Source organism: Emydura macquarii, unplaced genomic scaffold (genome assembly GCF_026122565.2).
Source record: "Emydura macquarii macquarii isolate MOO-44397 ecotype Brisbane River unplaced genomic scaffold, CSIRO-AGI_Emac_v2 contig_1790, whole genome shotgun sequence".
In the NCBI taxonomy this organism is placed as follows: Eukaryota; Metazoa; Chordata; order Testudines; family Chelidae; genus Emydura; species Emydura macquarii.
Genome location: NW_027131927.1, coordinates 24,807,105 through 24,832,844, shown reverse-complemented (window position 1 = coordinate 24,832,844; position 25,740 = coordinate 24,807,105). Strand labels below are relative to the sequence as shown.

The following is a 25,740-nucleotide window of genomic DNA, read 5'->3' as shown; positions in this document are numbered from 1 at the left end:
AGTTGTTAGAGTCCAACATGTCAACAGATTATTTATAACCATCTATAACAGATACTGCTCATATTTATAACACGCTTATAACCTCTATTAGCAATTTCTAAACCCTTTGTAAATTATTTATAAATGTACCATATAATATAAAATGTGACCACATTTTTAATAGCTGGTCAAGAAATAAGAACAAATTGTAATAGTTGTAACCATGGTAAAGTTTGAATGTTTAGAACTTCTTTAATTGAAAGTCCATTCATAGAGGTAAAGGGAGTTTTTCTTATCTACCAGCAAGGTTGTATCTATATCCGTTACAGTATGATGGCTATGTCCAAGGACACTGGTATTTTGAGTCCTTCTAATGCTCTGCTTGATGTTTCATCCAATTTTGCAGCGTGCCTTCTGGATTTGAAGGTATGAAGGAACAGGAAATCTGCAACAAAATAATGGCCAGAATGCTGGAAAACTATAATACCTTGTTTGAGCTGGAGCACACAAAGAAGGATGATGAAAATCATGCATGTGAAGAGCTAGCAAGAATTATTTTAGTTAAAGTGAGTACCTATAATATTGCCCTTTCAGTTTTGATGCAATACAGCGATACAGGTGAGAACATGCAGAGTGCAGTCTAGAATCTTCACAAGCTGGGTGGGAGGCATTGATGCTTGTATAATACATTTCTCTGATATTGACATTCATTTGCTGCTACCACCATTTTATGACGCTGTCCTTCAGCAAGTCAATTTTCTAATGCCATTTGCCTTTTGATGCTCAGGGAGTTTAGTCTATTTAACAAGTTTATTCCCTATTATATTAACATAGGGACTAATTATGATTAAACAGGAGACATCTCTAATAATTTCATTTTGTTAAAATAAATAAAGAGCTCAGACGATGGCCACAATCCAAACCAGTGGAAAAGGGGGCTAGTAAAGCTCTAGCTCAGAAAGGGCTCTGCCCACGAAGCTCCTGATGGGGGAAGATATCCACCTTCACTGATTGGCTGGGACGGCTACAGAAGCCAGAGAAAGGCATAGGAAGTGGTCTGAGCGATTAGGTGAATGCCTGGCTGGCTGCTACTGTGGACCCTACCTACTCACCTGACTCCTGAGTCCTGCCTTCCTGCCCCTTCCTGGCTTTGGCCCTCCTTATCCCAGACCCCTGTCTGTTCCCAGTTCCTGCTTTTCTGCCTCACTCCAGGTCTGCTCCTGTGCCCTACCCCTCACATTGACTCTGGCTCTGACCTTGGCTGGGCACCTGACTCTGACCCTGGCTCTGGTTCCTGGCTCTAACCATTAGGCTTGACCTCCCATGATCCAGTCTCTTCAGTACCTACCTTATTTCCTTTTCTGCCCAGCACACCAGTTGATGACTGTCTTGTGAAGCAGTGGGCCTCCATACGTATGGGCGGTGTTGACACCTCCCCTCATTAGGCAAGGCATTGACAGTGCCCATTAATAAAATTTTCATGGTTGGCCAGAATGGATATGGGTCATATGCTCATGTGGTGTGTGTTTGGGAAAACTGTCCTTTTAAAAAAAAATAGCATTGAACTTGATGGGAGGCGAGGGGGGGAAAGGATGGTGTGAGCCTGAGGTTCTGCCAAATGAGCAGCACCATATGACCAGCTGAGAACTGCTCACAGTTTTTGCAAAGAACATAAAATCATGAGTGATCAATTGATGAGACTACTGAATTGGGCAGGGCCATCTCATGACTCAGACTAATCTCCCTGTCAGAGTTCAGCTAAATGTCTCTTTGCTTCGCTCATGGTTCAAGGCAAATAAAGCATCTTCACCTCAGTCAGAGTTCTTCTCTACACCCACATAAAATCCTCGTACAGAAGGAAATAGAACTGCTCGTGACTCACCTGCCATCTCCTTGCTAATCTTCAGTACTGCTTCAGTAAAGCTACACGATTCAGGATTCCCCATGATTGAACAGAACGGCACTTGTTGGTGATGCAGGGCAGGGAGTAGTTCCTCTGCTGAAATGTAAAAAAGAGATTAGCAAAACACCTCTGACTAGAGCATCCCAAATAGTCAGACCAGACCCAATGGAGAGTCCTCCTTTCCCAATGGGAAAACCCCTCAGCCATCTGTATAAAACCAAGAGAAATCTGTCACTTCTAAGAAGCACTGTGTGCACTTTGGAATCCCCAAGGACAAGAACCCTTAAGGATTTTGGCACTAGTTCAGAGAGTTCAGCCGTCAGATTCACATGATAACCTGATGGTTCATACACCAGCAAAACCATATATTTTGATCCTGTTCCAGGGATACAGGAGACCAGCCAGAGTTGTTCAAATTTTCATTTCAGAGGATGGTTCCTTTCTTATACCAAGCAAGATGAAAAAGATTAGAGCCCCATCTCTTCATCTGGTGAGGTTGGTGAATCACAGGCCACCCAGGTGGAATCAGCCTGGTCAAAACTGGAGGGCAGACATTGTCATTAGTCCTGGTGATATCTGTCAAATTGCAGTGGCAATCTGTTGTAGATCTGTGTCAAATGTATGGGGTGTGATTTACAGTTGATCTGGCATGACCTAACCAAACACTCAGTCAAAAGGAATATGAGCAACCTGTTTACTCATTCATTCATTAGTTTGCCTGGACAGCAAAGGTCTGTTGCTGCAATCCCCTATGGCCTTTACCAATGGCTGTTGAGCTGTTTACTTGAAGCTGAATAAATACTTAATGGGCCCTTTGACAGAGTGTGTTTTGCCATTCCTGAAAGTCACTTTCCTTGTGTCCTGGCAAGTGTCCCTAAGCCTGCTGAATGTGCAATAAATTCTAGATGGCACAGTGGAACTGAAAAAGGAATGATACTAAATTAGTTCAGTAGGTAGGAGAAAGTCAATGGGATTCCAGATTACAAAAGCTCATGCATCAGCAGACGGTAGCAGCAGTCACAAAAAAAACAATTACTACACAGATTTATTGGCTTACCCTGGGTCATGTAGTCCAGAAACTTGCAGGTGGTTTGTGTGCAAAGTCTACTCTTCTTGCAAAGCGATTGGGTGATTCCCATTTACTGCTGGCTAGAGGGAGACTTACTGTAAGTGCCGTGTTTGCACAAGTGAAGGGTTTAGTCCGGATTCTTCTCTGATGTACACCCTTGTGCAATCCCATTGAACTCTGTAGTGTTGCATGGGTGTGAACCAGGACAGAATCTGGTGCATCTAGCACTGGTTATAATTCGAGAACGCAGGTACGCTTCAGCCTTTCAGCTCATCTTTGCTAGGTCCAGTTGGTTCATCCCAGGGCACCAGTCTCCTTGGCTTCCACACCCTCATTCCACATGGGGAGCAGCAGCAGCTGGGAGGAGCCTTTGCAGCCTCCTGATATCATTCACTGAACTCTGAAATTTGGATGTGGGGTATTCTCCCCTTCCTCGTCCTTATCTGTATTACCATGGGTTGAGGGTGCCCTTTCATCCAACCGCCTCTCCTATCGGTTGCAGTCCTTCAGGTGCCGGACCTCACCCTCCCTGTCCATTGTGTTCATCTCTCTCCCCTCCCCTTCCTCTTCACTTCTCCCTCTCTCCTCCTTTTCTCTCACAGTTTCTGTCCTCATACTTTAACCCCAACTTGTCCTTCTGTCCCAGTATCCAAAATTAAATTTGTGTAACAAAAATTAAACAAATATTGTAAAATAAATAACCACCTGGTGCTAGCAAGCCGTGGTCTCTCCTCTCCTGCTCGGTGGGGCTGTGTCTGTATGTTATATCCCTTCCTCCACCATTATTTGTCTGTTTTTAGTCTTGTCCCCTCCTAGGTTTGTGTAGCATCACTAGGGTGTTGGGACATAATTCTGTGGGAATCCTTTATTTTGAAACACTACATGAAGAGCCCAGAGGATGGCAACAGAGCTGTAAATAAGAGGAGGGAATTAATTTAAAAATGTGTTTGACCAGCACCAGTTTAGACTATTAAACACATCAATGTTGGCACAGAAAACTTCCTGATGCAGAGCTGTGGGCAAGCACCATAGGCCTTAAACACTTTTGTGTCTTCGCATGGGTCTGTGCTCCTAATTTGGTGCTGAAAAGTGAAGTAGAAATCAGGAACCAGCTCTTAGACAGAGCCTGAGTGCAGATTTTTTTTTCTTCTCCTTTATCTCCTCTGTTTTTCATCCGTGCATTTCAGACACGTGGTTGCCAGCTGTTCTCACATCCTGCATACATAATGCTCTACTTTTAGAACAGACGTCAGGCCTATTCTAGGTATTTATTGGTAAAACCTGATACAAGGGGATTATGGCTTTTGCCATCCCATCCCACTTTGGGACTGTAGCATCTTCCCTTGAACTCTGTTATGCTCATCATCTTCTTGAACTCACATGACCCCTGATGCTCTCTGGTCTGGGTATCTTAAGATCTTCCTAGACTATAAATAAAATCTTTTGCTTCCTTAATGGGAGGGAATATGCTCTCTTTTTGGATCATTCAACCAAGGCCATGCAAAACCCACACGTGGGTTTTGAGTAGCATTTTGAAAAAAACAAATGCAAAACCATGCAAGAAGCAAAGCATTTAAAACTCAGGACCTTGTAGTGTTATTACTGTATCAAGTGCAAGAGTTTTGAAAAATTCTGTGTTTTGGAGGAAACTAAAAGTAAATAGCTTTAAGAGAAGGAAAAAAATAGAAGTGACTCCACAATGCTGCCCTTTGTTTCAAACCAGCACAAATTAGCAGTGTAAAATATTAAAGATGAGATTTTCAGAGGGGTAGCCGTGTTAGTTCGTATACAGAAAAAACGAGAGTCCTGTAGCACTTTAAAGACTAACAAATTTAATTTCTGCAGGCATAAGCTTTCGTGGGCTGCAACCCACTTCATCAGAATGTAACCCACTTCATCAGAATGCCTGCGGAAATTAAATGTGTTAGTCTATAAAGTGCTACAGGACTCCTGTTGTTTTTAAAGGTGAGATTGTGACTCTTGCTCTGTGTCTGCACAAGGCAGTGTAGGGGACCCAAGGAGCACCTTTAATCCTGTGTGTGCTGCTCCTCTCTCAGATGGGTAAGGACAGGGCATTGGCTCCACCCATGTACACGCTCAGCCACTGTGGACAGGAAAGTAAGCTGTGCCAGGGAGAGGACTGGCTTTCCCCATGGATCACTAGAGAAGCAGGAACTAAATGAAGATTTTTCAAGTTACAGTTCAGTCCCTGGTTTGCTCCTGGGACAGTGCAGCTACACACTGCCTATTACTTAGGCCATATTATAAGATTGTAATCTCAAAGCAATGAAAAGATTACCAAGGGTGTTATTTCTTAATTTTGGGTACCGTTCAATGACCTTGAGGAAGTTTCTGGACCATTATCTTATGGTGGCATAATTGTCAAATTGGGAGTGACTCCTTTCTGTGGTATTTGCTAGCTTAACGATAATTAGAGATAAGCAAGTGGAGTAGGCACTCATTAACAAGAGGGTTATGTATACAGATTAGGTATCTATCATATGTTGCATACCTCTGATTTACAAGGGCTATAAAATAAAAGCCTCGGTGTATTTATGGAGTAGTGTTATGTCAGAATTAATTATTCCTTGACAATCCATCCAGGAAATGAGGCCGTGTAATTGGACTGCTGTATATGAATTGCACTTTAGGTATGTGTATGCTAAAGAAAATGTTACTCATGTTATGCTTTAGAGTAGAATTCTTAGGGTGTTTAGATATGGTCTTGACCGAGGCCTGGTCTACACTACAGAGTAGGTCAACGTAAAGCAGCTTAGATTGACCTAAATTATTCCAGTGTCTACACTACAGCCTTACTCCAGCTGATGTAAGTGCCCTACTACACCGACATAATAACTCCACCTCCCTGAGAGGTGTAGAGCTTACTGCACTGCCCTAACTACACTGCTATGTTGATGTAGATACTACTTTACTTACATGGGCTGTTGGCTGTCATTCTTGTCAATTTCACGGCTTCCTGTTGGAGCTGTGAAATTGACGAGAAAGGCTGGTACCTTCCCTGCTATGAATCCCAGGCCCCACTCACACCGGGGCAGGTGGGGGGGCTCCAGCTTTGAGCACAGCTACAGCCTGGGTTCTCAACTCCCCACAGGGAGCCTGGCTGCATCCAGGTTCCCTGCTCCCCCTGGGAACCTGGCTGCCTCCTGGACTCTTGGCTCCCCGCTGGGAGCCTGGATGATTGCCAGGCTCCTGCCAGGGAGCTCTGCACCCAGAGCCTTGGGGCGAGGGGGAGAGGCAGGGGGGAGCTAAGAGTCTGGTGGGGCAGCCTGGCTCCCAGCAGGGAACACCACATGGAGCTGAGAGCCTGGGTTCTCAGCCCCCCACACTGCCCTTCTTAAATCAGTGGAAGTGCTCCTGATGAGGATGCGCACCACCGATAGAAGGAGAGCAGTGTGAACATGAAAAACCCCAATAATCACTGCAGTGACTGTAAGTCCACTAACATAGGTCAACTTAATTGTGTAATATAGACATGCCCTGACTTTTGTGACATGAAACTGAAAAATAACATACATAATTAAAATATACATCGATTCCCCATTAATCACTCTTGTCATTTTGTCACCTGTGCTGGTGAGATGCATGAACTGGTTTAAGAAACCTACCCAATAATAATGCTTCCTACCATTTTTATCTTTCATGCCAAAGGATCTCAAAGTGCTGTTCAAACTGCAGTTATAGACAGTCCAATAATACACAATTATCCACTGTTACGCAGCCACATCTCTGATGAAAAGTGACTGCTGTTTAGCAGTGATCAACAATGCTACCCAACGGTTATGGATTAGAAGTGAAGCATGCCTTCATTCAGTTTGAATTGCTGGGCAAATCTAGGCAGGCAGAATATAATGACCTCAGTGGGAGTCTGTCCAGATTCAAGGTTGTCACTCCTACCAAAAAATATAGTAGGATTTTTAATGACCAGAAACCATCAAGACCTAAGTCTTACAGTATATCTCACATGAAAGATGACACCTCCAGTAGCCGAGTGCCTCTCAGCAACATAAGGCCTTGCTTGGATGCTGACTTGGATGGAAAAGTGCACCCTGGCTCCTGGCCACACACAGTTTTTTCCTTTGGAGGTCTCCCATCCAAATATTTTCTTAGCAGAATATTTTTAATGTGTAAGAACTGAGCAGCTGACAGCATAGAGGGGTGTCATTACATGTTAATGCCTGCACTGAAACACAACAGAATCTGCTTAAGCAATGGGTTGGAGAGGGCTAGATGCTGCTCCTCATTTAACTACAGGAGATGTGGCAAAGCCATGTAACTGTCTTTTTGTTCCCCTCTTTGTGACGGAGCACACACCCCCTGTTTGCCTGGATGCAAAATACCAACTAAACTCTGTTATAAAATTACAAGTACTGTCATCTCTAGGTACATTCCAATGAGTAGCCGGGAAGGGGAGGTTAGTTAGGGGATTTAAAACTGTGGAGTGATATGAAAAATGGTCTCTTGGCAGCTTTTTCTTTTTAGGTGGAATATACTTTTTCTTCTACCGGTTTCTACTGTTCAGCTAAATGATTCTATTTCACATAGGGGATTAACTGGAAAAACAGATTTCTGCACTTCATGCTTTAAATTACAGCAGTGTTCTAGCAGAAATGTGTGTACTGCTCACTCAGTGTCCTGTCTGTTGTTGGTCTGTGAATGCTTAGTTAACTTTTTGTGCAGCAGACGAAAGAACTATCCAGTGCAATTGTGTTTTGGAAGTGAAATCATTTGGGGACTGATCCTGAGGGTGCTGAGCACCTTAGACCCAGTCCAGCAAAGCAACGCATTTAAACATGTGCCTTTCTTTAAGAACATGAGCGATCCCATTGACTTCAATCTTAACCACATGCTTAACTACTTAATTGGATCAGGGCAGAGGGCAGCCCCTTGAAGGATCAAGCATGTTATCTCTAGATAGAACAAGGAAGGTAGATGTTCAAAAGCAGTTAGCATTGGTCTAACTTTGCTCCCATTGAAGTCAGTGGTATAACTCCATTTCCACTTTGTGCTTTTGCAAACCCCACCCTGAGATTACTGGAAACAAAACACCCTGCATACAGCAATTTAAAAAATAATAGCATCACTACCTTTCCTCAGCTCTCTTCTCACAAGTATCTAAAACAGCCGAAGCATTTCCATGACAATGGCCATCTTCACTCACCTTCCTCCCCAATTTTAATCAACTGATCTTCCCCTTCACTCATCTCTGCTGAGATACTGGACGTTATACATGTAACAAACACAAGAGAGTTGTCCCTCCACCAGTCAGAAAAAAAGGACCCAGGTTCTAGTCCCAAATGTGTCTCTTGCCCCTAGGAAGCTTTTGTAGTTTTGAACAGCTTCCTTCTATTTATGTCCAGTTTAATATTTTTCAGTGCCATTCTAGCATGGTGCTAAGACTAGGTTTTTCTAAAGGTCTCAGCATTGGCTCTTCCCTCATTCAAGTCAATGGGAATTGATCCTGTTTGAAAATCCCACCTTATGGCTATAGTAACCTTGATGAATGGTACAGGCTTCCTTTTCTTTCTATATTACCATATTTGGGAAAGACAACAACAGTTCTCTCCCATCGGGACGAAAGGGCAATCAGAATTTATGATAGGCGATTCAAATAAGAGAGCATTGTAGGGAAAAGTACCTGTGGATATCTTTCTTTGGTTTTCTGTGTAATGCTTCCATGCTTAGTGAATATTTCACTTCACAATTGTCCACCAATGAGCAGATGGGCATATTTTTATAGGAGCAAAAAGTGATTCAGCCAGGATGACATTTTAAGATGAGAGCTGACAGGAAATGAGCAATATGAGATGTGTAAGGGAAAGTTTACAAGCCTCCAAACCTTTCACATACAGTAGCTTGTTGAATGCCTAGGGGGGAGGCATGCTATTATGTTTAGTCTATGTGTAAGTCAAGCAGGAACGGGAAAATCAGATAATCCTCAGATAATCACATGTATAATTTTGGCATCTCTTTCTAATGCTCTTGATTCAGCAGCTTTATGTAGTATTGTTATTTTTTATTCATTATTTGTTTTACTATAGTACCTGGGAGCCCTTCTAATTTACCAGGATCCCACTGTGCTACACGCTGTACTTATGTAAAACAGAGTTATTGTGTTTGTGTTATTAATACATAATAGTTCTGTTAGTTGACTTTAGCTGAAGCACTTGCTAAATTATAAAGCAATAGATAGATAGTGGTGTTACTAAAGCCAGGTCTGCACTACGAAGTTTTGCTGGCATAGCTGTGAGAAGAAAAATCACACCCCGAACCATCATAGCTATGCTGGAATAGCCTCTCCCTCTGTGTAGATACCACTTATACCAAAGTATAAATTGCTGGTATAGTTTATGTCGCTGGGGGAACTAATTTAACTAGCCCTTAATATAATCCTGAATAAATACACAGATCTGTGTATGCACAAATAATGTAAAATAAAATTTGGTTGCACTGTATCTATTTATGTAGAAAGCCATTATAAAGTGATACAGTATTTAAATGCAGTGCATTGTGAGAATAAAATAGCGTATTTAAGGTACAGCATATCTCAGCTGTGATTGAATAAGGCAGCAAATCTTTTCCTCCCTATTTTCCTCTCTCTTGCTATCTCTATTTCTAGAATATTGTCGCTTCTTTAAAGATAACCAGCAAATTTTTGTCACTGAAATTATTAGGGAGCCTTGCCTTTACTTGGTTCCCTATTTTTTATATATATATAAAATATATATATATGTATAAGTGGGCAAATGCTTGTTAGTAATGCTGAGTGATCTGAGTGAATAGAAATAGTTATTTTTGTATGTGCACATGTTTAGTTTTAAATGTTTTTATTGTCTCTCTCTTTATTTTTGGGGGTCTCCTTATTTGTTGTGAGCAGTCTGTGCCTAACAATCGGACAAGAACTTTAGAAAGAGAAGCACCAAAGCCCACGCCACGAAGCAAGGTACAGTAAAATGGGCCTATTAGTAGACACACTGTTCTGTTAAGTTTTCCTGTCATGGGGGTGGGGTTGGGGGAAATGAGAATTTTCATGTTGCTGAGATCCCCTTGGTTCCTCCTCTTCAGATTCCTCAATCTTCATGCTGTTTCTCATTAATTGGTCACACAACTGATCAATCAAGTTTCACATTTTAAAGTTTGCTAGGCTTGAGGCCATGTTTAGAAGAAGCATGTTACAAGCAGGTGTCTGCTACTCCAGCCAGGTAAAGCATAGATGTTTTTCACCTCAGGGAGTTCACTGGATTTTGGACTATGGTTTTTTGATCGACACTACTTTTAGGATGGGATTTTCAAAAGTGTTGGTGCAACTCTCCTCTCATTGTAGTCAGTGGGAGTTTTGCCACTGACTACTTCAGTGGGAGCAGAGTTAGGCCAGCACTGTGCACATTATTAAATACGATTAAGGACAGATAATGCCTAATGGTACACTAGCCTGTGTTGGGGTCTGAGTTGAGTCACACCACACCACCAGCAGTGCGGGGAGGCAAAATGCTTCCCAGGGCTCCTGTGTGCACAGACCAAGCACAGCTGCTACGCTTTGGCTTAAGGGAGGGCCACATTATCTCCTCTGTATGTCTGGCCATTTCTGCTGGTCTTTGCAGAATGGGGGTATGGGGCCCTTGCCCCACCTGTGTTGTACTTCTTTAGATGGTGGCATACAACCCAGGATGTTCTAGAAGTAAGCAGTTCCTGTTCTGAGGACAGCCCAGGAACTGAAATTGTGACTGGTTCCTGTGCAGGTAGCACAAGAAGGGACAAAAGCTCTAGCTATCTGTTATACACATTCTGTGTCTCTTCTACCAGGTCCAGTCGTCTATACTCAGAGAAAATTAGCTTGGATCTAGTTAACAGCATGTTTCCAGTAATTAGAAGGTCCTATCTTGTGTACATAGGGAATCTCTGAGACAGTAATTGCATGAACTACCTAAGTAAATGTAAAAGTAAATAATTTACTGGAATGTCAAATACTTTAAAATTCAAATCGATGAATTCTCTTTGGGTTGAACCTCTGTCTGGCAAGTTTCTTGTATTGTGAGTGCTTGACTTTTAGATCAGCAACACAACTTCTGCTTTTCCAAGGTTGGTTCAAAGCAAGAGTAACATTAGATGCTACTCTCGAGAGCCTGAATTTCTCCCACATCTAGGTCATGGGGTTTTTTTGAGATCACATTCTATTTATGGATTACTTTACAGTAAATAGATAAATCAGACACCTGTTCTTAAACCAGTCAGAGAGAACAATAAAGGTCCTTAGTGTTGATCCCTGCTTTGCTGTTCCATAAACACACCCTCATTACAGCACATTCACATACCTTTTTGGTAAGTTGGAAGGAATTTTAGCCATGCAGTTGCTTTGGCAATGTTTGTTTGCAGGGGTTATTTTAATTTTGATACTGGTTCTTTATTTAGCATGCCTAAAAGGCTATGTCTACACTGTAATGTAAGCCCAGGGTTAGTGGAACTTGAGTCAAATGACCATGGGTTTGAGAACCCTGGGCTTGAGTGTCTTCACTGATTGTTAACACTATTTTAAGAATTTTCTAACCTGGGCTCGAACCTGGATCTCTGTTGTCTATGCTGCAGCACGCAGACTTGAGTCAATTCAACCATATCCCAGACTCCTTAGTGCCCTCCTAAAATGTGGTCCCTCTTGCCCTTTGACTGTGATGCATTGTGGGAAAACGTGATTGCTCACCCTGCACATTCCAGGAAGTTTGAACAGCCCGTCAACACATTCTGCCAAGCAGTCATTTTGGACTTTGCGCGCCCAGATACCGGACCCAGCAACATGGAAGAGGCATGTTTTGATCAACTTCTCTTGCTTTCACTTTCACTCCTGTGTCAGGAAATGGACAGAGCTTCCGTGAGATGCTGGTGGACATTTTGGCAGCATTTTCTGACACTCCAAAGGCACCTCACAGGGCTTATGATGGAGCAGGAAGAGGGGAAAGTCACAGACCTGACAGACACAAACTGGTTGATGCTGCTTATGACACTTGTTAGAGCCGCTGATGTCCCCTAGATAGACTGGCTCTTTGAAGCATGGCCACAATCACAGACTGATGGGGATTCCATTGTCATGCAGGCCCGAGATGACTAGCAGAGGCTCCAGAACTTCCACGTGAAGAAAGCTACACGTCTGGAACTTTGGGAGATGCTTACCCTGACCCTCCAACATAAAGACTCATGCATGAGGGCAGTCTTGCCGGTCCAGAAGTGGATTGCTATAACTTCTGGAACCTGGCTACCTCAGACTGTGACAGGTCTGTTACTAACCAGTTTGGTGTTGAAAAGTCAGCTGTGGGTAAAGTAGCGGCAGAGGTTTTTGAGGCAATCAGGCATAAAACCTACTCCTGAAGTAATTGCTGGCCTAGAGAGAATGGGGTTTCCAAACTGTGTTGGGGCCATTGATGGGACTCATATGCCCATAGTTTGCCCTCCTCAATGAGCACGTGAATACATAAACCACAAAGTGTACTACTCCATTATTATGCAGGCCTTCGTGGGCCTGGGAGGCCAATTTATGGATGTCAATGTGGGTTGCATTGGAAAAGTTTGTGGTGCCGGGATTTTTCACCAATTTGGAGTCAACTTCATGGATAGGCTGAGACACTGTTCCCACCAAATGGCATTGTCATAAATGCAGTTACTGTCCCCATCATTTTGTGGGACCCTGAGTATCCCCTTTTGCCTTGGCTTATGAAACTGTGCCCTGATTTCAGAGGCCCTGACAAATGACCATTTAACTACATGCTCAGCAGATGTAGAGTGGTTGTTGAATGTGCTTTTGTTAGATTGAAATCCTGTTGGACTTGTCCGCAGACCTGTTTGGATTCCACAGGCATCAGTGCTGTCTGCATTACTGTGGCTTGCTGTGCTCTGTACAGTCTTTCTAAAGCCAGAGGTGAGCCATTTTGCCCTGAATGAACCTGTGACAGCGGTGAATTGGCACATTCAGCCAGAAAGTACACCTCCCACAGCTGGAGCTGGCTGCACCCAGGCAACAGAAGACAAGGATGCTTTTTGCTTCCACATTATGGCCCAGTGGAAGAGGGGAATAGTACCTTTATGAATGTGCTTGTTGGGGGGGATGGAGTGCATAGATTCTGAAAATGCTTGGGAAGAGATGGGGGAGTTGATAGCAGTGGACTTCTGAATGACATGACCACTTAACCCCTCTCTCATTTGATAATTCATAGTGTGGATTGATGTAGCTACCTGTACTGAGGAACAGTGTTTACATGCTAATTCCCCCTGCATTTACCTTTACTATTTAAAATACACATTGTGTGATGCGATGCAGTGAAGGCAATAAACTTCCTTGAAAAATAAGAAGTTTTATTTGAAAATATGTATTAGAAAAGTACATGAACCCCTTGCCAGGCAGGCCAGCTGTCACTACCACACCAAAACACCAGTAACATCAGAACCTTAAAAGTGCGTGAACAAGTGCAAACATCGAAACCACGTACAAGTCAGAAACCCCCTGACATTGCATGTCTCCTGCGTTCCCCCTCCCCCCACCATTCTCCTTTCCTTTCTTTTCATATTTGCTGTGCATTTGGTGCTGGGGGTGGAGGCATCCACACAGGTGGGAGTCAATATGGAGGACAGCACGGGGCAGAGCTGCCCTGCCCAGCCACTCATGGATCCTGATTGCATGGGTCACTCAGGCATGAAGTTCTCCAAGCTGTTTCTGGACAACATCTCGGAGTACCACTCGGGACTCAGGCCGTGGTGTGGGTGATGCAGCAGGAGTTGGTACATTGGTGGCCATTAGTGATTTCAGGTGCTCAAACCGTTCTTTCTGCTGAGCTTTATCCTCCTCCCCTAGCTACTGTTACTGTTCCAGGAACTGCAACCCTGTTCTTAAGTTGTGCAGCCAACCTGAGCCTGTCTTCCTTGCTCTTGCCATGCCTTTGCTCTAGCCATAAGTCCCTCTGTCTGCTACTGGACCTGCTTGTTGACCCTCTCCAGGACTTCAATCATAAGTTCATCATGGAAATGCTTACTGGCCCATGGAAGTACGTTGGCTTAGGCATCTACTGGATTGTGGGTGAGGTGTGGAAATCCTGCAACCTTTAGTGATCAAGGGGCCAGGAATAGGACAAGACACAGAGGGTTATTTTCTCAAATAGCTCAGTAACAGAAGTAAAGAAAAAAGTCCTTGTGGAATTTCAAAGATATAAAATTACTTTTCCAAACTGAACTTCAGCATATTGTGAGACTTCAGGCTACAGAAGCTCTCTGATTAATCACAGCAAGAGAAGTGCAGAGACAATGGTAAGTTAAAAATTCAAAGCTGCTTTTTTTGTTTTTTAAAGTTGCAGAACTGTTTGGGTTGGAGGGTGTATGTGTGTGTACAGTCAGTGGCCATGCTCCAAAAGCTTTTTCTGTCATTTTAGGCCTTCCACATTTTGGAGGACAAAACAGTTTTTTTTGGTGCCCAGTTGGCAAAAGGGAAATGCTATTCCAAGCTGCTGGTGGGAAACCTACAGTGTATGCAAGCAAACTATTCAAACGTATATTGACTGAGCACCACATCTGTGAGTGATGGCTGGTCCGCTACTGAGGTGACTGGAAAATATGCCCTTCCCTGGCATGTGACTACCTATGTGCTTCAGAAAAAGTATGCAGCTATCAGCTCCCGGAATTGGGTCAGAATTCATGAGGAAATCAACAGGATAATGGGTTAGCTTCCAAGTAGCTTAGCCTATTATGGCTGCATGCAACACAGAACTCCACCCCCAGCCCATTTCTGGACAAAATTTCAGTTGGATTTGGCATAATTGCTTTTGTCACCTATGGACTTCCTTTAACCGAAATGGACTAGATTTGTCAATGGAACACATTTCCACCTCTTCCCACCCCCACAGTTCAGTGTTTATTAGCGGCTCATTATGCGCTGAGTGGTTACAAAGCAGTATACTTACAGGCATGGCAATGCAATGTGGTTACTTTTAAGAAGCAGGCATGCCCTAGCAAAAATCTGTGCCTTTCCAGTAAAAATTCACTTTCAAGACATTTTTATTGTTCCCAGTTCCCGGTCATCATTGTAACTCTACTTGGTGAGGGGTAGAGCTGAGAACACCAAGCTGCTGATGCCATGCAGTCTGCCATTACTGGATACATGCTGCTAGCTGGGGCATCTAATAATTTTTATGTTGGTTCATAGAATGGAAATCCCTCCTGTTCCTGTATTAATAAACTATACTGCTATACTATACAACAGGGGATTGCTTCCACTTCCCTGGAGTCGATTGGAAATGCATGGAATAGAGAGGACAAAGGAAGTTGTCCCAAGGGATTGTGGGATACTTTTGGCAGACTCCCCCTACCTGTGTCAATACTGCAAAGCAGTAGAGTTCAAATTCTGGATTCCGGTTTGACTTGTGCTCAAACCCTCCACCCCTGCAGGGTACTAGGTGTGAGCCCTAGCCTGAGAGATCTGGGTGTAGATGGAAAGTGGGATTTGGGCTCAAGCCTGAATCTGAGCCTGGGCTTACATTGCAGTGTAGACATATCCTGACAGTCCTGAGACTGAGAGTCATTCTCATTAACTTTGCTTATGGCATCTTAGCTCTTACGGTATCAGATGTGACAGATGCTGAATCACTTACTGAACTCCCTTTTAATAACAGTGAGGATTACAGTCACAGAAAGGGGAGAGCAGAAAATGAGCTACTCCTAAAATATTATTGAGTGCCCTTTCCAAACTCAGGAATTACAAGCTCAGCATGTGCTTGCAGTATGGTGTGTTTAACACTTCATATAGTTCATTATTGAATGCCCTTTGATTATTAAAACGCATGTTTTACTGTATAAATATGGAAAACTCTCTCTGCCTCATCCATGTAATTAAATAAAATCCCTATCTGGCTACTGTGGAGAGAATACTTTTTAAGAATAGAGGAAAATGACAAATTTAAAAGGTGACCTATTAAGGGCACTTGGCAACAGGGGAAAAGCTATTTATTTATATGTGTAGCAAAACTTTTTTCTAGATGCTTTGCATTTCCTTATAAAAATATGGCTATGTTCTCTAGAACAGAATCCAACATTCCAGCTTATCAGTGTTACTGCTGTGTTTGGACCATTACTATTGTATGCAGTAGTGTTTTCTAAAAAATGGGTCTCCCCATCTCTCTGTCTTTCTCATTACAAACTACAGTTCATGACCCTTGTATGTGTTTTGTTGCAATATCTATAACAAATTAAGTAGATGAAGACTGTGTCAAAACGTAGCAGTCACTTTTTTTTTAGTGAAAGATACGGTCTCAAGTAAAAGGTTACTTATATACATTTTGGGAGAACAAAAAATAATGAAAGGAAAATTGAATGTAGTATTAGTTACTCAGTGAAACAGTGTGGTGTGTGTGTGTGTGTGTGTGTGTGTATATATATATATTTGAAAGTATTTAGTTGTGATTTTTCTTACTTCCATCTCAAAATGCTCTGTTGAATTTGTGGTTACAGGTTGGTTGTAAATGGTGGAAAGACAGTACAATAGATAGGTATTGATGCACCTTAACTTTTCTTCCTAGGCCTCAGTAGCATTTGAGATGAAATCAGCATTTTTAAAACAGGAGTTTTCATGCCTCATTATATGGCTTGTTAATCATCCTTTCATCTAAACAACTTTGCTTACATCATTTCATCTTTTAACAAGGATGTTTTCTTCTTTTTCTGTGAAGCCGGTAGGATGCAAATAGGATTGTAATGAGAAATGTGGAGGGGAACACTAGTAGCAGCAAAGATTTTTTTATTGTTTATGTTAAATCATTGTACATGTTTGTTTTTACCCAGAAGAAAACTATACCACTGGGTTGGTTTCATGAACTGATAAATGAGTTAAGAACATAACGACGGCCATACTGGGTCAGACCAATGGTCCATCTAGCCCAGCATCCTGTCTTCTGACAGTTGCCAGTGCCAGGTACTTCAAAGGGAATGAACAGAACAGGGCAATTTATTGGGTAAACCATCCCCTGTCATCCAGTCCCAGCTTCTGACAGTCAGAGGGTTAGGGACACCCAGAGCATGAGGTGTCCCTGACCCTCTGGGCTAATAGCCATTGATCTGTTTTAACGTGTTTTTTTGTGCTGAGAAGGGAATATTAAAGCACGGGGCTGGAAGTCAAGGCTCTTGGATTCTATTCCAAGTGCTCTTTGACCCTAGCCAATCTACGTAGGCTCAGTTTTTTCAAGGGACTCAGATGCCCAAATCCCACTGAAATTTAATGGGAGTTGTGCACCTAATTCCTTTAGGCTACTTTGAAAATCCCAGGCTTAGCCTCTTTGTACCGTAATTTAGCAGTCTATGTAACAGATAAAGATTATCATCATCTCACAGGGCTGCTGTGAGGCTTAATTCATTAGGACTCAGTTGTGAACCACTTTACATGACCATGCAGGGGAGAAAGGTGGAGTAAGGTGCCATCTTACTTCCTTGGGTGAACTACCTGCATTGCATGGGTAGAGGGAACAGCTTTCATGAAGTAACTACTTCCCCTTGAACCTCCACTTTGCCATTGGCTGGCACAGCTGAGCCGGGGCAGCTGGAAGTAGTCTGTACCAGGTATAGGTCTGATACAAATTTTAAACTCTTCTCTTCCTTCCTCCCGCACACCCCAACTCACAGATTAATTTTGTTGGAACAGTGTGCCGTGTTCTCTGCTGATATAGTGCAGGCACAGCTCCATTGACTTCAGTACAGCAGCACCCCATTTATACCAGCAGGGTATTTGGCTCTATGTCTTGAAGTGTAAGTGGTGTTAAAGATTTGTTTGCTTACTGACTGATTCTATGTGAGCAGCTCCGACTGGAGAACCCAGTTATTAACAATTTGGGAGATTGTCTGCAAATGTCAGTGCTAATCTAAGTTTTCATTAGAAACCCAAAGAGTCATGATGGATGGTCAAATAATACTCAGAGAATAATTATTCAACACGTATGTGGATATTTTAAAAATATCATCACTGTTCTGCATTGCAATATCATAAATGCATTGGTTGTGGTTAGATGAATGGCAATAGGGAAAAAGAGTTGGTAAACACAGGTATACAGTTTGTTTTGTTTTATTGGTGCAGATTAACATTCTTTGCTAAATACTATGACGATAATAAGACAGGGTTTATAATCAGCTTTGCCAGGGTCTCATTCCCAGCCCCTCTCTTCCTCGCTGTGTTAATTTCAGTAAATAACCTCCTTTTGGGCTCTCAAACTGCCATGCTAAGACTCAGCCAAAGGAGATGTATTTATTTATTTTTTCCAAGTTCCAAGGAAACTGACCCAGCTGTTTTGGAATCAGGAGCAAGTGACATTTGAAATGTTGACAGAAGGATCCAACATATTTTGGTATCTATTAATACCTAAAAAGAGCTTAGTTTTAAAACCTCAAATTTAACATAAACTTAATGCATCCAAGCTACTGCAATACAAGGCAGTGGTATGCTACAGATACAAAAGATCTGTCAATTTTTAATTTATAACTCTGCTCTTTTTTGGAGAAGCTTTATAACTCTGAGGTTACACTATATTAAAGGTTGATGCCCAGCAGGCTGTTTGTACTTGTTCAGCATTTTTTTTAAAAGAGCAAAAACAAATGCAATATCCTGTCCAGTTTGAGCTTCATATCGTAAAAGGACAACAATGCAAGATACAAATATGTAATATGAACTATTCCTGCTGAGCAGCCTAAAAAGGAACCGATGCAGGCCGTACTGTCAAAAAAATAAAATAAAATAAACACTGCATGGCTGCACTATTCAAAGACTTTTTTTTTTTTTTTTTGTCATTGCTCTTTACAATTATCATGCAGAACCAACACAAATATTAACATGCCTTTTCATCTCTGGGCATCTCAGACCCATCTCCAGGCCATCAGGAGCAGTTTTTTCTAGCTATCTTGGCGTTGATTCAGTCTTTGCTGATGTGTGTGGCAGAGAAACCTAGTGGGTGCATGATCCATGAAGAAAGCTCAGTTCCATGAGGGGTCCCTAGGCATTAGCACCTCAGGAGCAGGCCATGGGAGGACCAGTTGAGCAGTGGAACCAGAGAATCCATTGTAATGCCAGCTCTAGGAGGTCAGTGTAAAGGGGTGTGAAGCCTGCTCTGCAGCCTGAAGCAGGATTCTCTGGGCTGCTGCAAAACTCCTAGCCTGGCCACTGGGGCTGGTGAGAAAGCATTTGCCCCATAATTTTAAAGCACTTATTGAAGATTAAGTCATTGCTAGATGACTCTGAGCCACATCCTACTTTCTGAGCACTGCCAGCTTTAGGCAATGTCTACATTAGAGAAATTATTCTGATTGCTCCCCCCTCAATCACCTGAAGAGGCCCTTGTGACCACATGCAAAAGGATCACACTCAATTTGCTGGAAAGGCAGCAATCAGTATACTGTACTAAAAAACTATATTGGTAAGAACTGGGATAGCCTAAACTGGTGCAGACTCAGTGAAATCTGTGCCTGTCTGGACACAACAGAATGGCACAACTGGTGCACTTTCAAGCTGTTATCCTTGGCAGTGATCAGAGCTAACAACGATCGGAACTGACAAGGAGCCCCCTTAGTTTGCTAACTGAGGGTCTCCGCTTTGCCTGCCTCCCTAGGGAGGCAAATGCTTTCTCGTACATGGCATCCTCTGCAGCAGTATTCCCATCTCACCTCCCTATATGACCTCCTAAATTGCTCCCACCCCACTGGCCCCTGCTTTGCAACTCCTTGGCCTAGCTGTGGATCGCTGGGTAAGACTGCATGCCCTGCACGGTATTCCCCTTTTTCCCTGACCATGCTTCCCTATATATGTTGCTCCATTGTCACTTCCAGGAATGCCCTAGGCTAATCTCTCTTCCTCCTTCCTAACTGTGTTTAGCAGTGTCAACTCAATTTCACTTTAAGGGATTATTCACCTTCAAAATAAGTAGGACAAAACGTATTCTGGAAGTAGTGTAATGTTTTCTAGTCAGATCTCTGTAATTAATTGGTTTACAGTAATAACCAAGTGAGCTCTCTGATACATGGAAAAAGCAGAAACCGCATTTAGAGTCACTTACGGATCTCATGAGGAACTTTGGAGCATGAGAAAGAGATTCTTGGCCAGCAAGATGTTTTTGGTGGTAGGGAGAAGGAACTTATTGCTTGAGGAAATATAAGTTAGCAGGGTCTAGGTTAGGGCACTGGCTTGGGATTCGGGAGAACTAGATTCTCTTCTTGGCTTTGTCACTGACCCGCTGTGTGACCCTGGATAAATCATTTTCTCTCTTTCTACTCCCACTCTTTGTCTGGCTTGTCTGCTTAGACTGTGAGCTCTTCAGGGCACTAAGTGTTGTTTCTGTTGTTGTTGTTGTTTATTATTTGTATTACTATAGTGCCTTGGAGCCCAAGCCATGAACTGGGCACCAAGTATTGAAATCACTGGTCTGGACTTTATTCTACTTGCACGTTATAAATGTGATCAAGTCATGATCACTTGTACCTAAGCTACCATCAGATTTTAGTTCTGTGGTCAGTTCTTTTTTATCTGTTTAGGACAAGGTCTAATATAGAATTCTTTGTGTTGGCGTCAACACTTGTTGAGTTAGGAAATTGTTATCTATAATGTTTAGAAATTCCAAGGATGTTTTAGTATTGGCAGCATGAGACCTCCAGCACGTCACTCAGATTGAAGTCCCCCATGATCACACAGTTATTTCCCCCTACGCATTGTAGATAGGTGCGTAATGAAGCTGTCATCCTGTTCCCTAATATGATTTGGTGGTCTGTAGCAGACACCAACTAGTACCCCATCTTATGCTATATCTTCAGGATCTTGATTGAAGATAATTTTCTTCTGAGTTACCAGTGAGTCGGAAATAGGTCATGCCAGTTTTGACATAGAGTGCCATGCTCTTTCCCCTTTTGCCCACTCTAGACTTCCTAAATAGGTTACAGTCTCAACTTTTAATCTTCCAGTGGTATGAATCATCCCACTAGGTTTCAGTAATACCAACTAGAGTGAATTTATGCTCCTAAATGAGCAATTCCAGTTGCTCTTGTTTGTTACCCAAGCTCCTAGCGTTGGTTTATAGGCAAATCAAGAATTTCTTCTCTTGATGTCCTTTGGTTCCTTGATTAATTTTGTTCTCAACATCTCGATTTTATGCTAACTGAGCACTAATATCTTCCTTCTTTTTACCCTCCTCTTTTGCTATTAATTTAACCCCTTCTCTAGCTAGCCTGTTTACCTCTTTTTAAGCCCTGAGGACTGAAAAACAAAAGAACCCATTAACAAAACAGCAATGAGGGATATAAAGAATAACATCAGACAGACTGACTGTGATATTGGCTAGTTAAAAGGTAAAAGCAAAATTGGCAGTAGCAAGATATCTATCTAATACATTTTTTCTTTGAGTCTGTATATGAACACAAATATTTTGAAAATTTTCAGGCCTTCAGGTATCACGTTTTGAATTTTATGCCCTTATTTCTGATTTTAAAAAGATGGACTTGTTAGCAGTCGTTGAAACCAATAAGAATTTTGCTGCTGACTTCAACAAACAAATGATTGGGCCGTATTAAAAATAGGAACAATCTGTCACTTCTTACTCAGACAAAACTCCTGTTGTTCATTTATTTGGTTCTTTCAGCTCCCATTGATTTGAATAGTGTTTCGTGTGGATAAGGAGTGCAGATCATTGCAAAAGTGGCATGCAGAGGAGGGCCGTAGGAAAAACTAGACAGTTCAGCAAACCATGATGTAGGACTTCTCTTCTCATCCTGTTACTGAGCAGATTTTCTGGAAGCATTTTGGCCTAATGAGTTGCCTTTGCTACCTGTATGACCTACATTAGCACTTGCATCCACCAGAAATAATAATAATAATCTAAAATAGTCACAATGGATGCTGATTATTAGCTATTTTGAGTTTTTCTGAAAACAAATGTACTAATTACAGTAAAGGAATCTTCAAGCAGAGACTGTCTGAAAATATCAGCCTCACTGTTTTAAAAAAAAAAAGAAAAAAAAAGGGGTGGGGTAATATGACCACCACAAGGTAGGCTTGAGACGTAAGTAAGCAACATGCCAGTCATATTCTTCCATACTTCCTTTTAGCAGAGTGTTTTTGCTATAAATACGGAAATGTTTGCCATAAGATTTTTTGCAGTAGTAAAAGAAGAAAATGTGCAACAGAACAAAGCTGCTTCGCTGAAGTCCATGTATGTAGGTTTGAAAGGCTAGACTACATCGCTGGGAAACTTGTCTTTCTCCATTTATGGTGTTGTTCAACATACCATCACCACAAAGAATTACAGACTAATAAAAGTATTTGCGGTGCCTAACTGACATCATTGGCCTTGTCCTATGCTGCACAATAAATCAAGAGACATAGGCAGGTCCTTCAAGAAAAGTGAATAGGTTATAGCAACACCCTATTTTTCTCCTGTTCCATACCCTACATTAACAGCTCAATTTTAAAAAAGGGAAGAATCTAAAGCACTGAAATAATTACCCTGGGTTCAAATCTGCTACCATTACATACATTGAGTAGTATCTGATCCTTCCCAAACAAACCAGTAAAACAGCAACAGAAACACATTTGCTGTGTCACAGCTGTTACTGTTTGTTGTAGCCCTCTGAATCAAGAGCCAGTAATCAAACACAGATTTTTGTTCCATACTATCAAGGATCCACAGTGGAAAGAGCTCCATTATGAGACATCCCTTTTGCAACCTCCCTCCTGTTTCTCATGTGGAGAGATTTTATGTAAAGTGATACACATATAATTACAGAATTAAATTAATGAATCTAGGATGACTATTAGGAAAATCTCCCTAATAGTGCGACTGTATAAAAATACGCCATGGGACAAGGGAGAAGCTTCCATCTTTTGGAACATTTAGAACTAGACTGGACAAAGCACTGAAAAATACATGGTGGAGAACAATTTTGTAGTGACACAGGATGAGCAGGGTGATCTCATCGATCTTCTCCATCTCCAATTTTTATGACATTATACTTTTAGTATTAGTACACCTCTAATTTTAAGTAGGAGTAATGGCAGACAAGTGACTCATAAGAGAAGTGACTCATCTACTCACATCGGACAAAATTCTTTTTTTCACTAGCACTGGTGGAAGCTAGAAGTAATGCCCCTGAAGAGAATTTAAAACTGGGAGTTAAGTGAGAGGAGAATCAGACCCACTATAGACTAGAACACAACAAACATGAACATGTAAGACTCTGTTATTGCAGGAATGAAGTAGTACAGTAATTGCTTTGATTATGCTGAACTGAGATGGAAAACAGAAAGAGCGTGAAAACAAGCTATCATTTGATAGTATACTAGTAAATGATTCATCATGGATACTGAACAGCAGATTGTACACAGATGCATTTTAATATAAAATTGCATTTCATTTATATTGGATAACACTTCAGAATTAGCAAGGGGAACAACTAACGTTAACCTGTATGTGTCTAATATTGACTGTGGCAAGGGACCATATTTGTATTGGTCAGCAGTACAGCAAACACATTTCTAAAGTTTTGCAAAAACAGAGTACAGAGTGACAGTTCATTCCAAAATATGCAAATCCCCCATTTCCTCCCTGTCTGCCTCCTTTCTCTGCTCGCTTTCTTAAAATGATGATTAGCCAGGATTATATTATTCTGCATAAATCTTGGGGTGCTTCTCTACTAGTTTTGCTTTGTGTATGTTTAAAAATAAGTAAGAGAGTCATCGAAGGGCTGACAGCAAAACTTAATTTAGTAATTTGAGATACTGAAACATTGAAATCTAGACTGTGTACTGCCTTTTAAAAATCTGTCTAAAATGTAGCCACCAACATGCAGGCAGGCACCATTCCAAACATCAGTTACATGCTATAGCACCAAAATTTCATCCTGCCAGATTCATGCAAACACAAGAAATTTGTCATATATATTTTTTTTTACCCATGTCTGCATGCAAAACAGAAATGTTGGAGAGAGAGAAGAAGGGTTTATAGCTAAATAATTATCGGCACATAAGGCTGGATTCACTCCTTTGCACTTGGTGGTTGTGTTTACAGCATGTATGAACTGAACACAGAGCACATGAAACACAACCATTCTGATATCAGTGCTCTGCACAGGTGTGAAAATCATTGTGTGCAAGGCAGTGGAAAATGACATGTACATCTGGGGTGGATGTGTTTAATGATTAGGGTTTCTTATTTTAGATTAAATCTAATAAAACTCTCCAAAGCAGTTATTTGAGAATAGGTCTAAAGGAAACAAACATAGCCCCTCCGTATCGCTCATGCCCCTTCCCTACAAGTCATAGTTTGTGCATTGTTGAAAATTGCTTGCAGTGAGCACTTAAAGGTCTCCTGTGCTTGCAAGGATCTCATCCATTTGAAGATAGGGGCCAATCCTTTTCTAGAATCCAAGAAAAATCATTTTGTGTTTACAAACAAACCAATCAGCTTTACTCATTAAACTAAATGCATCTCAACTTGCCTAAAAAAATTAACAGACAATTGGGCAGAAAAGATGCACTGACAAGCTGGAATCCCCATTACTGATGGATAAAGAATATTTCTGACTCCATTTGGAAATACATGCCTAGAGGATAGGATGGTCAATGCAGTTCCCTTTGTTTGTAGAGTTTACCCCCCTCTCTCCCTTCAAAAGGAAAGAACATCCAGTCCATGAAATTTAGGTGGGGCACAGGACTATGTGTGCAAAGACTGGATAATCTGTCCTTTGTTCCCATGCTGCCAGCACACACCTTCCTCCGGAACCCCCTCTTTGGGGGTTCCCCAGTGCAGAGAACTGTATTCACATTCTTCTTCTATTACATGGGTCCAGTGGGCAGCGTGTATGTGTTCTCCTGCTGCAGACCATTCCTACCTGCCCACTCACAGTTCATGGACTCCGAGAGAGCCCTGTAGATTGAGCCCCCTGTTCCGTGAGCAGAGGGGGACACCTTCACACAGAAAATCCCCTGCATGTTCATCCTCCAGGCAAGGTCTGCCCCGCATCTCTTTCAACAGGGGCCAGATCCTGTATCTGCCACAGATTGCAGGCAGAACTCGCATGGCAATCAATGAGCATTCTAAGCACACATCATCTTCTGGACTGAGCTCCAAATATGTTGGATATTGTTGGCATTTTGGCAAAACTACTCAATAGATTTTTTTTTTTCAAGGCCAGAAGAGACCGTTATATTGTCCAGTCTGACCTGCATAATAGCAGAGCACATCTACTGCCTATTCAGAGCACCCCTGTCAGTAGCGAAATGTGAAGCTAAAGTAGACAAAATTCGACTTCAGAGCTCCAGTTCCACTTTAGAACACACACCAGAGAATTTCACAAGCCAGTTGCCCCTATATTGAGTTATTTGTTCACCATGTGGGAGTATCCCAGGTTCTAAGATAGTCTTCTTATTCTTTGACTTGTTACATATGTTGGTTTTTAGAACAATGTGGATGCGGGGGTTCAGTTATATATAGTCTTTACTATTAGTGAGAGAGATTTGGAAAGTCATGTATTCAATCCATCCTGTCAGAAATGCTTCTAAAATTAGTTCTTCAGCTTCATTGTTCTGTCAATACTTGGAGCTTAGAACTTAGAAGCCATAGAGCTTTGTCACTTTTGATATGACAAAGCAAAAGCTTTGATACTTGAAAACACTAGCTGCACAGAGCAAATGGGAGAGAGGTGTTTAAAAAAATACTGTAATTACTTGCCATATATTATCATAAATAACCATTTTCCTAATGCAGTTAAAGTTCTTGGTATCAGATTA

The 25,740-nt window shown here is 41.9% G+C and overlaps 1 protein-coding gene across 5 annotated transcripts in view; it reads left to right on the top strand.

Moving 5' to 3' along the window:
* FAM13A (family with sequence similarity 13 member A) overlaps positions 1-25,740 on the top strand; it is a 184,612-nt gene that overhangs the window by 41,131 nt on the left and 117,741 nt on the right. For all 5 annotated transcript variants that reach the window (XM_067557168.1, XM_067557169.1, XM_067557166.1 and 2 more), the window contains 2 exons: positions 386-545; positions 9,847-9,912. In XM_067557168.1, coding sequence (XP_067413269.1) covers positions 386-545; positions 9,847-9,912 — 226 coding nt within the window. The remainder of the gene's footprint in view (positions 1-385; positions 546-9,846; positions 9,913-25,740) is intronic.